The following is a 15,024-nucleotide window of genomic DNA, read 5'->3' as shown; positions in this document are numbered from 1 at the left end:
TGTCCTACATGCCTGGCACAGAGTTTGGCATGTAATAGATACCCAATAAATATTTTTAGAATGAATGAATTAATATGTAAGTGACTCAAAGGGTTCCGCAAATTTTAGTTCTCTTTTCCTTTTCCATCTTATATTTAGAGAAGCATAGTTATCCTAGGGTTGTAGAGTCAGAAAACGCTATTTCTATAGAAGAAAGACAAGTTTATGGTGTGATGGACATTGACATATGTTTACAATTAAGCCTTGCTCATGGACACACTAAAATTAAGCCTCAAGCCTTGCTTGTGGACACCATTTATAGGCAATTGAAAATGTAGATCTGGATCTCAGTAAAGAAGTCATAGTTAAGGGTCATAACATTTTATTTTTTACATCTGTTTTAAAAATTGTTGTGGTCTGCTCCTATGTGTCTTAAAATGGAGCAAAGGTGGACAAGTGGGCTTCCAGGGTCAAATATAAAACATATAGTTCATTTGGTACAAATTAAAGTTATTTAAACTCTGATCTGATTAGAGTCAGTCTTGGAAGAGTTATAATAGAAATTGTAATGCAAATAGAATTGTATTTTCTTTTTGAAAATAAATCTTGAGCACAGATCTAAGGCCTTTTCCTAAAAAACAAGCAGAAAAGTACTCACTAACAGATGGTAGTATTCCAAAGTCATGGTACATGAAAGGTTATAGGGGTTTTGGAATCTGCCAAAGTTAATTATAGTCTTACAGCCCTGGAGAAGACCCAACAGAAGTCAATTTCAAACAAAGGTCAGGGTTAGTTAGAAAGTCATATCACACTTAAGCTTGAACTCAAACAAGGTTGCCTTAAATAGTTAAGGTCCGGTGAGTATCAAATTTCATAATTGTCAGGTACTTATAATTTTTAGACTTGTAAAATCATGGAACCCTTTAAAAAAGACTATTGTCTTTATGTATTTTCAGTAAATGAGCTGATTCTTTTTTTATGTGTAAAAAAATGAATAAAGAAGGATGTGATGACTTCCCACTCGGAACTATGTTTCTCAGAAGCCCCAGTGTTGAGACAGTGAAGCTGTTCCTGGCTCAGGCACTGCAGTGCACCGTAGGGCAGCTCCCCTGAATTGCAGACCAAGTTCTGTGCAGCACTGGGCGTGTTCATTTCACAAACTCCTATGTGTTCTAGGGTGGTACACTCATGTTCATACTAGGATAATAAACAGTTTTCAGTTTCATTAGCAGAGGAGTAGGAGATCTTGGATTCTAGAAGAGTCGCTGAGAGAATCTAGCTAGAGAATATGAGGGAAAGCTGCCCAAGACAGTTTCCTGGTTGTGCTCCACAGATGCTTGTGAGATATAGGACTGCATGTTGCCCTGTGATTCAGGTTATATTTAATTCTAGACTTTGAGGTGAATGAATTGCTAATATTAAAACTTTCCCCACACTTGAAGAACTCCTGTCACTTCTTTACTGGGTCGCAGCCAACTCCTTTAAGTTTTGCTGTATTTTTTTCCTTAGATAAGAGCACCAAGGCAGTTCCTTTACATGTTTTTCTTCTCAACAGTGGAATGCAAGCAAATCAATGTCTAGTGGTCTTTTGCGCAAAGCTCAGTAAAATAATAGATTTTACTTTGCCACTTCGGGAAAAAATAAGACCTTGTGCCATTGGCAAGCTGGGGAAGGGACACTAGTGGCAAAATTATTGGTGAATTAAAGTAGATATGATGATAATGCTACTGGCCCAATAAAAAGTCTGAGAAATCAACTATTGGTACTAAAATAAAAAGAAGCTGTTGCAGTCTGATTTAGGGTGGCTGGTACAAAAAAATGTAGTAAATAATGCATGCAGTGTATTCCTCTATGATTTTTTTTTTGGCCATTTCCCAGTTCTTGGGCTTTTGGAGACATATATGTAGATGTGGGTATAAATACTTTCGAAAAGGGATAATCTTCCAGATATGTTGATCTAAGATACACTTTTCATGAAAACCTTCAGATATGAATGTTTGGGTTGAGTTAGCATAAATAAGTGAAAGTTCTTCTGTATTTGAGCCTTGTGGATATAAAATTCCACTCCTTCTTATTACTGTGTTATTTTTTGAGCTACTAGTTACTTCAACCAGACAGATATTTGCTGATAGCAAGAGCTAAGGTTTGGAGCATAGGAAAGTTTTCAAACATATAGTATGGCATTGCCACCTCTGAGGCCAGCAGGAGAAACAAGTGCGTTGAGGAGGAACAAAATTTAGTCCCAAGAAAATAATTGCTTAGGTCATTAGCTATTAGGAAAGAGACTAGCTAATACATGTAGTTGTACTTATGGTTGTGGAAACACCTACTTGAAATCTTCCTAAATTGTTTTATGATATAACTTTTTGAAAAATCTCTGCCTGGAAAGTGTTTTGGAATCCATTTTTTATGCTTCAAGCAAAGTTATATGGTAATGACATCATATTAGATGCAATCCAGTTAACAGCTGGTGTATTTTTGCCAAGAATTTTTATTAGAACATGTGCAATTTTCTGAAGAATTACAAATATGTAGATAATTTATCTACATTCATTATTTTTAATGAATAAATATCTATTTTTAAAGAGATAGAAAAGCATAAGTGAATTGAGAAATTGGGATTGACACATATACACTAATATGTATAAAATAGATAACTAATAAGAACCTGCTGTATAGCACAGGGAACTCCACTTCACTGTACAGAAGAAACTAACACAACATTGTAAAACAACTATACCCCAATAAAAAAATTTTTTTGAATTAAAAAAATATAAAGAGGTAGAAAAGCATAAATCCGTATCTATATATGGGTGAGGATAATTTGTAAGTCAAAGACCATAACATATATTTCTTCAGAAATAATGTCAATCTCAAGAATATCTCTCTTTTAAAAATGTGTAATATTTTGGAACAAAATAAAACAATAGAACTAGATTACTTTCTAGTCTGTTTTAAATGGGAATACAAATGTTTTGCTAGTAAGAAAGTTATTTTTTGAAGAGTCTTCTTCAAACTAGCAACCAGCACTGATGTTACATATGGTTTATTGGGCTGAGATTGTTCTTCCACAAAAATAGTGTTAAAAATTATCTACAGAACCAGAGAATGGCTGTGTGTAGCACTGAGGACATCCTCACTTCTCTCCTGGGTGAGAACAGCAGTGCTGCTGCTCCTGCTTTGGAGACCAGCACCTGTCCCCAGTAGAGACTGCTTATTTCTAGAATTGAAAAGCGGGTAGTGAGGTGTTACATCCCTCGGGACTACTACTTCAAAGCATGTTATCTGTGAGTTCAACTGGAAATAACATTTATTTTGATTAGAAAACACAGTGTCAGATGGTCAAGGAAAGCTTCTGCCTCTTATTAGTCTCCATGCTAACATAAAACACTTTTTTTTTTTTTGCGTTACGCTGGCCTCTCACCACTGGGGCCTCTCCCGTTGCGGAGCACAGGCTCCAGACGCGCAGGCTCAGCGGCCATGGCTCACGGGCCCAGCCGCTCCGCGGCATGTGGGATCTTCCCGGACTGGGGCACGAACCCGTGTCCCCTGCATTGGCAGGCAGATTCTCAACCACTGCGCCACCAGGGAAGCCCTAAAACACTTTTTAAACAAAAATTTTTTATTGGCTTCTTTTCTGTGGTTCATGTGTTCGTTTTTCCTCTTTCTGTGTGCAAATAGAAGAAACATACCATTTCATCTTAAATGAAGCTTTCTCAGGGGTACTATTTTAAAGAAATCTTTACATAAACTAAAATGCTTTCTAAGGTAATTGTGTATTATTTCCTATTTTTATATTGACTTTAATGACTAAGAATTTACTATGATGTATATATATAATGATGTATGATGTGTATATGTTGTATATTTCTTAGCTAAGTAATGTATAAACAATATAGTAATCTATAAACAATATAGTAATCGACTGTCCGAGATGTTAAATGATTTATCCAATACATGAAACATTTTGAGATAATTACGTTTATTACATACACCTGTATTATGTCACATAGAATATGTGTTCTGGTCACCACTCACCAGATATTTAAAAAGCACAGAACTTCTCATTTCGAAATATGTATCTAGTAATTTCCGCCAATAAACATAAAAATACCATTGAGTTTAATGGCAGTTTTATTCTGCCTGCAGAAGGTAGTCATGATAATCACTGTGGTGTACATCTGAAACAAGTATAATATTGTAACTCATTTATACTTCAGTTAAAAATTTAAAAAGTAAAAATTAAATAAAAAAGAAGGAACTCATGCCTCTTCAATAAGTTCACTGGGTTATAACAATACCTGCTTATCTCACTGAGTTGCTTTTAGATCCGGAAACTAATATTTGGAGGGGTGCTGTGTAATCTGTAAAATGTCTATGAATGCAAGTGGTCTTGCACAGGGGTAAACCAGTTACCTGAGCATAAGCATAAATTGCCTCTCAGTTGGCATTGATTCTTCTGCCACAAGCACTAAGCATGTCTCTTTCAGGACTCTGGAGTCATGCTCTCCTCCTGCATGGTGATGAAGTGTTTCCTCAGTATCTGGGTGGTTTGTTGGAGAATGGGAACTTATGAGCATTTGACACTGAATAAGAGGCTATGTATCTAGAATAAACGTGAATGTAGTTCCAGGAGAAAGAGACCAGACACGTAGAATTGCTAAGAGCCTCCTTGCTACCAAACTTGGATCTAATATTACCAAAAAATGTGCATAAACAAAAGAAAGCTGATGTTGAAGTTTTGCTTATAATAGATAAAATGTTATATTTTTTAGAACGCTGTAAATGTAAACCTATCAGAGCTACGCAGAAGACCTATTTCCGAAACAATTACAACTATGGTAAGGATAACTTCATGATTGATTTATAAACTGCTGAGTTAAGAAAGGATGTGTATGTGTGTGTAAATAAGAGTGAGGCTTAAAAACAAACAAGAATGGGCTTCCCTGGTGGCGCATTGGTTGAGAGTCCGCCTGCCGATGCAGGGGACACGGGTTCGTGCCCCGGTCCGGGAAGATCCCACAAGCCGAGGAGCGGCTGGGCCCGTGAGCCATGGCCACTGAGCCTGTGCATCCGGAGCCTCTGCTCCGCAGCGGGAGAGGCCACAACAGTGAGAGGCCTGCATACCACAAAAAACAAACAAACAAGGACAACTTTTAAAAAAAATTGATTTATTTTTGGCTGCATTGGGTCTTCATTGCTGTGCATGGGCTTTCTCTGGTTGCCCTGAGTGGGGGCTCGGTGGGGTGCACAGGCTTCTCCTTGCCGTGGCTTCTCTTGTCGTGGAGCACAGGCTCTAGGCGTGCAGGCTTCAGTAGTTGTGGCACATGGGCTCAGTAGTTGTGGCTCATGGGCTCTAGAGCGCAGGCTCAGTAGTTGTGGTGCACCGGCTTAGTTGCTCCACGGCATGTGGGATCTTCCCGGACCAGGGCTCAAACCCGTGTCCCCTGCATTGGCAGGTGGGTTCTTAACCACTGCACCACCAGGGAAGCCCCAACAAGGACAATTTTTAAGAGCAAACTCTCCCTGTTCCAAACAACTAAACGGTCTCATAAGGGGACCATTCTCAACAAATGCTTGATTTTTTTGAAGCATATCAGGCAGCATTGCTGGCATCTTAGAACTATGCAATTAAGTACACAGAGATACATTTCAAAACAGATGGGAGGGACTCTTCCCTTTCTGACAGGCCAGGGAGGATTTGGAGCTGCAGTGGGTCATCAGTTGTGATTTACGGGGGTGAACAGTAAGTGGGGTAAACAGAGGAGCACTTCAATGCGTTATGAGTGGTTAAAAGAATCAAACTGGGTTTCTTCAGTCTAACTCATGGAAAACATTGACAGAGTAAAGTAACACAAAAGTTGTTAGTATTCAATTAAGGAAATGTTTTGTTATCTAGCCTGACCTAGACATGTGGTATCCTGATAAACAAAATATTAATTGAAGAGCTACCAATCTAAATGTAGTTGACAAACTTAACTGGAAGAGGAAAAAGCCTGTTGCCTCTGTGCCAAGTACTGTGTTAGGCGGTTTCCATACACTATCTTATGTGATTTTCTCAACTGTGCCATGAGACGTTCTATTATCCTTATTTTATCAATGCTTATTGAACCTAAGTTGTCTTTCCTTTGATTATTCAGAATTACTTTTGGGTACTGGGATGCTTCAGAGTCACAAAAATCAATTACCGTTATATTTCAAAGGGTCAATTAATAGAGTTTTCCAGTTGATAAAATAAGGAACAAATAAGTATTTGCTGTATTCCATAGGCATTTTATTATGATTTTCCCTCCCTGGCATTTATGAGATTAATAAAGTTCATGTTACTGTCTCTGTCAATGCTGAGTAAATGAATAAACATGGCAATTAAATAGATTTTTAAAGGCACCTACACTATTAAAATGAGGGCTTTACTATTGAGTTTACATGCCCTACTTTAGAGAATATAGGACATACACTGCAGACTTATCCTGCTTTAATAATTTTGGGAATTGGATGGAGAGAACTGGGTAAATCTCTGTAAGAGTAACCTTTGATATCTTTGAGAATACTGTGTATTGAAAGGTATCAAGTAAAATATTCAGTGTAGTTAAATTTCTTTAAAATAAATATACCTAGTTTCTCAAGTTTTTCTTCAACGGAGTCAATATTTATTTTTTATTTACTAACATCTTTAGAGGAATCTATAGTTTCTCTTAGCCAATGGTAGACACACTTTCCAAGGTTGAAATGTTTACCTAAGATGAGCCTGGCTGCTCATCTGAGGAACCTCTTCTCTACAAAGTGATATGAAATATCACAAGAAAAGGGAAGTCTTAATTTTTAGGAGATTAGCTTTCTAAGACTGAAAAATGCTATATGAACTTTTTTTTTTTTTTTTTTTTTTTTTTTGCGGTATGCGGGCCTCTCACTGTTGTGGCCTCTCCCGTTGCGGAGCACAGGCTCCGGACGCGCAGGCTCAGCGGCCATGGCTCACGGGCTTAGTTGCTCCGCGGCATGTGGGATCTTCCCGGACCGGGGCACGAACCCGTGTCTCCTGCATCGGCAGGTGGATTCTCAACCACTGCGCCACCAGGGAAGCCCTATATGAACTTTTAAGTACAATTATATTAAAAACAAAAGCATGATAGAAATTTTATATTGGGGAATTTTAGTTGAATTTATATTTATTTTACTTATTAATTTTTACCATACCCAACCTTCTTAGTGCTGCAGTGGCTAGGGCTGCTATTTTTGTTAAAAGATAAAATACTACTGGTTACAAGTCACGGGAAGAGAAAATCAGCAACGAGGTAGCTGAGTGAAAATTACAACCGAAAATGGGATACAGAGCACAGTTAATGGAAAAAAGATAATTTCTTTCTCATAGCCAAACAATAACTAGATTGCCCACAGTTTAAGGATTTTCACTTGTCTGAGGCTTACTCAGAGCTTCTTTGGGGAAGGCAGGCACTGAAATGATTAAATAAAAGGAAAAACCCTGCAAAGAAAATACATTTTAAATTCCAAAATATGTTGATTTTTGTCTTTCTTAAATATCTACGTGTGTCTACTGAGAAAACAAAGTGGGGGTGGGAGCATTTGATAATTCAGATAAAACCTCTGCTTCATTCAGATGAATTCAGTTAAAAGCTCTTGAGCTTTAACAAAATTGCTTGAATAATAAAGTAAGTCTTGTAGAGAGATATTTATTTTGGAGTGGGTACATGTGCTAAAAATTTCTAATGAAAATAGTAGACACACCAGGTAAATAAATCATTAGTTTGAGAAGGTTTGCACAGTTCACTAATCTGTGATAGTTGATGAATGCTATGAAGCACATTCACATAAGCCAGGACGCACAAAAATGTCTGCTAGCTGGGGTTGTGAATCTATCAACTGATTCTCCCAAATGACATTTCAAAAAGGGCAATCTTATCTTTTGTTAAAATAAGAATAGAACACTAATAAAAAGGGACTCCTTCACTCACAAATCACACCAAGCAGGGACAGCTGGGCAGTTACATTTTGCTTAGTATAAGCTCTCATACTTGAGACAACTAATTCTCTGAAGACTGAAATACCTGTGAAGCAAAAATGAGGTTTTGTCCTAAAGTTTTTAGAATTAGTAGCTTAATTTTTATTGTATGTGTCTTGTACTGGTGGAATGTTATTGAATAAGTTTCTGTATGGAATTGGGGCATTGATGGGAGGCAATGGCTTATTAGCTGGCTTTATATTTTCACGGATTACTTTTTTCTTTGTAGTTCAAAACCCCTAAAATATGTGGGAAGGGACTCAGATGAAAGTAGTTTACAGATATATTCCTAAGAGGCTTTCAAAAAGTACATTCATTTGGATATGTTGTGTTTTCCTCTGTATAACATCCATGGATATTGAACTAGAGCAATGAGGCTGCCTAGTCAAAAGCTACTGGCTTCTTACTAATTGACATTTTTGCTTCTTCTTAGGCTTTTTCAAACTCCCCCTTTAGGAAAAAAAAAAAAAAAGTAAAAAGCTCATTTACCAGAAGTAGGAATCTAAAGAATTTGGCTCTTCCAAAGGAGAGAAATACAGAAAAGAAGGAGAACTGTACTTTCTAGATTCTGAGTCAAATACTTAGACTTTGCAACTGAATTATTTTTAAGGCAGTTTGTCTTTATATTGAGAAGTCAAGCTGAGTCTTATAAGTTGGGTGCTAGAATATCCCTTGAAAGAGGTAAATTAATGCAATTGACATATTAGACCACATTCCATAGCACATGAGTGGCGACAGTTTTTATTCAAAAAGAAAATGCAGTATACCTAAAGGAGGGTATGAAAGATAATCTATACTGAAACAAAGAAAGAAAGGAGCCGATGTCTGAACAGTGAGCTAAGATGAGGAAGGTGGAAAGATCGAAGAACAAGCTTGGGAACACCGTAAACAGAACAACTTTATGACACTAAAGAAAACCCCAACTCTTTAGAAAATCTATTAATAGACCCTATAGAAGAATGCTGACAAAGCAACAAAGAATATTTAAGTACTAGGTCTTTACATATAGTGAAATTAATATAGTTTAAATTCTCCTTGGCACAATTGAAACTGCACATATACATATACACACATCCAAAATGACATTTTGAAGGTAAATTACCTCCAGATTAAATCTTTGATTATCTAAATGGTTTCTCACCATGAAATACATGCACACATGTATGCTTATATACACACAAATATAAACTTACATGCAAAGGGGATCAGGGCTGAACATTAAGGGGGCAGGTGTGTTGTGTAGTGTGTCATTCACTACTGTCTAAGGTGAAAATATATGGTTGACTTTTCCTCTCTATTCTTTGAGCATTAAGTGAATATGAATTGACTAGAAAGAAGCCTATGTGTCTTTTTTGAATGGGGTGCCTATTGTGTATCATATTACCACATCAGCTTTATTGTCTTTAATCCAGTCATTAGGGCTAAAGTTAAAGAAGTAAAGATCAAGTGCCATGATGTGACTGCAGTAGTGGAGGTGAAGGAGATTTTAAAGGCTTCTCTGGTCAACATTCCAAGGGACACTATTAACCTTTACACCAGCTCTGGTTGCCTGTGTCCTCCACTTAACGTCAGTGAGGAGTATCTCATCATGGGCTATGAAGATGAGGAACGCTCCAGGTAATTCACTCCTTAAGGATTCAGAGTAATGACTCCTGGGTTCTTACTTTGGGATCTGTCTACCTTCAGGGGGATTAAAGATCAGTTTTAGTTGGATCCTTCAATTTCATGTATTGGATACAAAAGTATATGTGGGAAACTTGTGGGTGTGCATTGTTCTGGGGAGAGAAATCATAACTTCATTTGTTCTTAAAGGGGTCCATGACTCCCAGTTAGTTAGAATTACGGTTCTAAAACTTGGCTGTCCTAGTCTAGTATAAACAGTAAGTCTTTCTGACAATGATTCCTTGTATTTTTCAGTAATATATTTTAATGTTTCAAAAATGGTTGCTTCTTTAAAAATATAGATTACTGTTGGTGGAAGGTTCTATTGCTGAGAAATGGAAGGATCGACTTGGTAAAAAAGTTAAGGTAAGCCTAAATTTTATGTTCAAAATGATAAACAGAAAATAAAAGTAGAAAGACAGTCATTTGTCATTTAAACAAAATAGCTGCCCTCAACTTCATGAGAAATATTAAAATCTGATACATATATATTGAATATTCCAAGAACTGAGTTTGTCTGTAATGTCTGTTTCATTTAAGGAGCAAATTCTGTGTGTGTATCAGAGATCTAACTACAGCTGCCTAACTTCTCACCATGGGAAGTCTAGCTGTAGTTAGTCCAGCCCTGCTCTGGTGGCTCCACATTACCATTAGGGCTCCAGGCTCCATCTAGCTTACGGATCTGTCATTTTTTTTTTTTTTTTTTTTTTTTTTTTGTGGTACGCGGGCCTCTCACCGCTGCGGCCTCTCCCATCGCAGAGCAGAGGCTCCGGACGCGCAGGCCCAGCGGCCACGGCCCACGGGCCCAGCCGCTCCGCGGCATGTGGGATCCTCCCAGACCGGGGCACGAACCCGTGTCCCCTGCATCGGCAGGCGGACCCTCAACCACTGCGCCACCAGGGAAGCCCCGGATCTGTCATTTTTAATGATATTGCTTCCATAGTCAAGGTTAGCTGGACATCACAGGATGGCTGCCCGAACTCCACATCACACCTACATTTCAGGGAGAAAGAAAGAAAAGGGAGGTAAAAATAGATTCCAAGCATCCTACCTAGCAATTTTACTTAGGACTGGGTCTTCTGTCCATCCCTAGCTGCAGGAGAAGCTGGAAAATGTAGTTTTTTAGCTGAATATGTTGGTTCCTTGAACAATTGCAGTTCTGTGAGTCACAGAAGAAGGGAAGAATAAAGCTCGGGTATAAAACTGCCAATATTGTCCCAATGAATAGACACCAGTTCCTATGTACAAGGTGCAGCTGCATTCATCTGTATATAAGAGATCTGACCAAATTAGGTCCTTAGAGCAGAAACATAGCTTTATTTTTAAGCCAATGACTCTTAGATTCTGTACGTGATGCATTTTTTAAAAATCACAGTAAATCACCTTATTATAGAAGGTTCCATTTCCTCTTACTAAGCAAATCTGTTTCAACAAATGGAATGTGGGGAGTATGCACAGAAGGGCAAAGAATCAAAAACGGTGTGTGTGTGCGTGTGTGTGTGTGTGTGTGTGTGTGTATGTGTGTATGTGTAGGGGGCAGAAAGGGGGGTAGGGGAGAGTGGGAATTGTACCAAACATAATACATCCTCTTCCCTCTGTGAGTCTGAAGGCTTGGGAAACATTTACAAGTGTAAGTTAAACACCCCCAGGCAGTTTATCTTATACACCTGGCACTTGACACAGCAGACACATTTCAGTTTAAGTGACCTACAAGAAACATAGAGGGCATTATTTTGCAGGGAGAAAATACCCTCCAGAAAGCTCTCCCTCCCCCACCCGCCAGTACTTTGTCAAAAGTGAGATGTATTTCAAGTTCAGACTCATGAGAATTCTCTATTTGTATCTCTTTTCAATTTGTTTGGTGCCTGTTAAAAAGTAGCTCTTCTTCAGTGTGTTGGAATCTCTTACTGTCCTTTTAATTCCGTTTTCTGCTTGCTAATGCAGAACAGGAATTTGTCCTAAATTCCTGTACCAGTTGGAAGAGCTTTCAACATCATTGCTGCAAAGCATATAACACGGCTAGCTGCTTCTCTTTTGGTACCAAAACAATTATCATCGTGTAAAGACCCAGGACACATGGCGTGTTTGTCCTTTTTCTTAGTAAGGCAAAGATATTTTCCATTGCTTTCTACAGGGAACTCACAGTTATTATTGTGAACTCATTTATATTTTCAGTCTGGATTTAAACATGCTGAAGGGAAGAAATAACTTGAACAATTTTTAATTCATATGCAGAACTCAGGGTTAAAGACCATGAATGGGAAACCTCTTTTGGCTAGGATTACTGAGATCCTTACTGTAGTTTTCCAGTCAGTTCTGAAGATGTAAAAAAGAGTTTTATGGAGGATACTGGTTTTTTTTTTTAAGTAAGAGTTGTCCTTTTCAGCTGATATTTTTTGCTCTCAGGGATAGATCAAGGATTAAATAAAGACTTTTTTTATGGTTTTGCAATGCAAATTTTTTTTTTAAACCTAAGTCTCTGTAATAGCAGGTTGTTCAAATCAAGATATTTGGCCTGCCTTGGGGAGCTGAAATTCAGACTTTTTTTTTTTTTAATGAAAATCCAATAAGATTGTAGAGTTAAGTGTGCTAAAATGAAGAATTACTTTCAGTAATTTCAGTAATTGAAAATAGAGAATTTGTTATCTACTAAGAATTTTATACATTTTTCATCTGTGAATCTTCAGAACACTAAGCAGATGCTAGAATTAATTCTAATATGTAAATGATAAGGTCTAGTAAGTCCAAGAATCTTCGATTGGTAACTGATGGAGTTAGAATTTGAACTTGGGCCATCTGACATTAGGTCCTTGCTGCTCAAAGTGTGGTGCCTGGACCAGCAACACTGGCATCACCTGGGAGCTTGTTAGGTATGAAAATCTTGGGCCCCATCCCAGACCCACTGAATGAGGATCTGCAATTTTAACAAGATCTCCAAGTTATTTCTATATTCATTGAAGTTTAAGAAATACTGCTATAACCCTTATTCTTGTTTACTACCTGTAATACCATAATATAACTTCCTTTTAAATTATTATATTCAATAATATAAACATTATTGAAATTGTTAATATGAAATATTAATAAGCTTGATTGTAGTTATTAGAAACATTGGTGATGTCTGCTTTGTAAAACGTAGAATGAGGGCAGAACTTTGTTCTGTTTTGTTGCACTTGGTAGATATTATTTAGGAAATATTTTTAAGGGACTCTACCCCCTCCCCCCATTTTCATTTTTTTCACTGCTCAAATCACACAGGTTTAAAAGGCTGTGTTTTTACGAGTCATAAGAGAGGAAAATAAAAAGTAGCCCTCTCGGGCTTCCCTTTTGGGCGCAGTGGTTGAGAGTCCTCCTGCCGATGCAGGAGACACGGGTTCGTGCCCCGGTCCGGGAAGATCCCACATGCCGCGGAGCGGCTGGGCCCGTGAGCCATGGCCGCTGAGCCTGAGCGTCCGGAGCCTGTGCTCCGCAACGGGAGAGGCCACAACAGTGAGAGGCCCAAGTACCGCAAAAAACGAAAAAAGTAGCCCTTTCTTCAAATTCTCTATGTAAATCTTCCATTTGTTGGTCACCCATGAAGTACTAGACTTGTGTACATTACCTCAGGAAATACCCACAGATATCAATGTATATTTGTGTCATCGTTTATTGGAGATTTTAAGTTTAAGATTTGCTATGAAAGCATTACTGATACAAGTGGCCAATATTGTGCTTTTTCAAATTAAAGAATTATGTTTATAAAGCATCCATCTCATTGTTACCCTGGGATATAGATTTTATACTTTTGGAAAAGTAGTAAAATGCTTTTGAGATCTGATTTTGCAGTCTTAGTTGTTAGAATAATAGAAGTGATGACCCTGGTAATATATGCTTGTGACCATTTTCTGTTTTAAATTTCACAGCGCTGGGATATGAAGCTCCGTCATCTTGGACTGAATAAAAGTGATTCTAGCCATAGTGATTCCACTCAGAGTCAGAAGTCTGGTAGGAACTCTAACCCCCGGCAAGCACGCAACTAAATCCTGAAATGCAGAAAATTCTCAGTGGACTTCCTATTAAGACTTGCGTTGCTGGACTAGCAAAGGAAAATTGCACTATTGCACGTCATATTCTATTTTTTAACCACAAAAATCAGGTGGTAACTGATATTACTTCTATTTTTTCTTTTGTTTTCTGCTTTTCTCCTTCCCTCCATCCCTACCCCCCTTTTTTGTGGTCTGGGTGCAGCTCCTTAAATATATTATATGTATTCTATTTCACTAATCATGGGAAAACTGTTCTTCGCAATAATAATAAATTAAACATGTTGATACCAGGGCCTCTTTGCTGGAGTAACTTAATTTACTGTTCTGCATCCAGATTGGGAATGCAATATTGGATGCAAAGAGAGATTTCTGGTATACACAGAAAGCTAGATAGGCTGTGAGGCATACTTTGCTGATCTAATTACAGCCTCATTTTTGAATGCCTTTTGGGCATTCTCCTCACGCTTAGAAAGTTCTAAATGTTTATAAAGGTAAAATGGCAGTTTGAAATCAAATGCCACACAGGCAAAGCGATCAAGCACCAGGAAGCATTTATAAGGAAACGACACGCAAGACGAATTATTTGCAAGATTGGCAGGAAGCAAAATAAACAGTGTTAGGAGCTGGGGAAAGAGCATTTTGCCTGATCGAGAAGCACAACTGAAACCAGTAGCTGTTGGGGTGTTAACAGCAGTGTTTCTCTTTTGGCAACACATTCGATTTGTTTGTGAATATATTAATCAACATTAGGGAAGTGAATTATAACCAGACATCAGCTGTTATCAGCATGGCTCTGTTTAATTTGCTTCCTTTTAGATAAACCCATTGGTGTAAGTCTTTTTCTTCTTCTTCTTTTAAAATAAATCTCACTTGCTGCATTTGACCAGGAAAACACAGTGTGTACGCATATGCACCAGGGTGTTTTTTTTTTTAAATATGGGGCTCTCTAAAATGCTGTAGTTGCAGGATGGTAAAATGTGCAAGATTCTGGGTGTGGGTGTGTCTGTGTGTGTTAGCATGGGATGTGTGTCTGTACCTTCACACCCAAGCTGAACTGAATTACAGGCCTGTGCGGTGGCCTGCACTTTATCAGTTGGATTTGTGCTGTTTAATGCCCAGTAGAATATGCTTAATAAAAGGAATTATGGTTGTCAGGAGAGAGGTGGTTCTGACTTTTGAAACAAATGCTCCTTCTCATTACCCAAGCTGCAGTGGGGTCCCCCGGGGACCATGGGGAACAAATGATGCTCTCACTTCTTCCTCCAGCAGGGGTTCTTTAGAGCCTGTGCCCATCACTTGACAGTCTCATTCTCTTAAATTTACATATTTGATATTAGTATT

General features: G+C 38.1%; 1 protein-coding gene across 2 annotated transcripts in view; it reads left to right on the top strand.

Annotated features, from left to right (window-relative positions):
- FRZB (frizzled related protein) overlaps window positions 1-14,842 on the top strand; it is a 35,844-nt gene extending 21,002 nt beyond the window's left edge. For both annotated transcript variants that reach the window (XM_067026430.1, XM_059054599.2), the window contains exons 4-7: window positions 4,755-4,820; window positions 9,409-9,613; window positions 9,961-10,024; window positions 13,561-14,842. In XM_067026430.1, coding sequence (XP_066882531.1) covers window positions 4,755-4,820; window positions 9,409-9,613; window positions 9,961-10,024; window positions 13,561-13,677 — 452 coding nt within the window. In that variant the 3' untranslated portion in view covers window positions 13,678-14,842. The remainder of the gene's footprint in view (window positions 1-4,754; window positions 4,821-9,408; window positions 9,614-9,960; window positions 10,025-13,560) is intronic.
- The last annotated feature ends 182 nt before the right edge of the window (window positions 14,843-15,024 follow it).

This window comes from Kogia breviceps, chromosome 2 (genome assembly GCF_026419965.1).
Source record: "Kogia breviceps isolate mKogBre1 chromosome 2, mKogBre1 haplotype 1, whole genome shotgun sequence".
Lineage (NCBI taxonomy): Eukaryota > Metazoa > Chordata > Mammalia > Artiodactyla > Physeteridae > Kogia > Kogia breviceps.
This window is presented reverse-complemented; position numbering and strand designations above follow the sequence as displayed.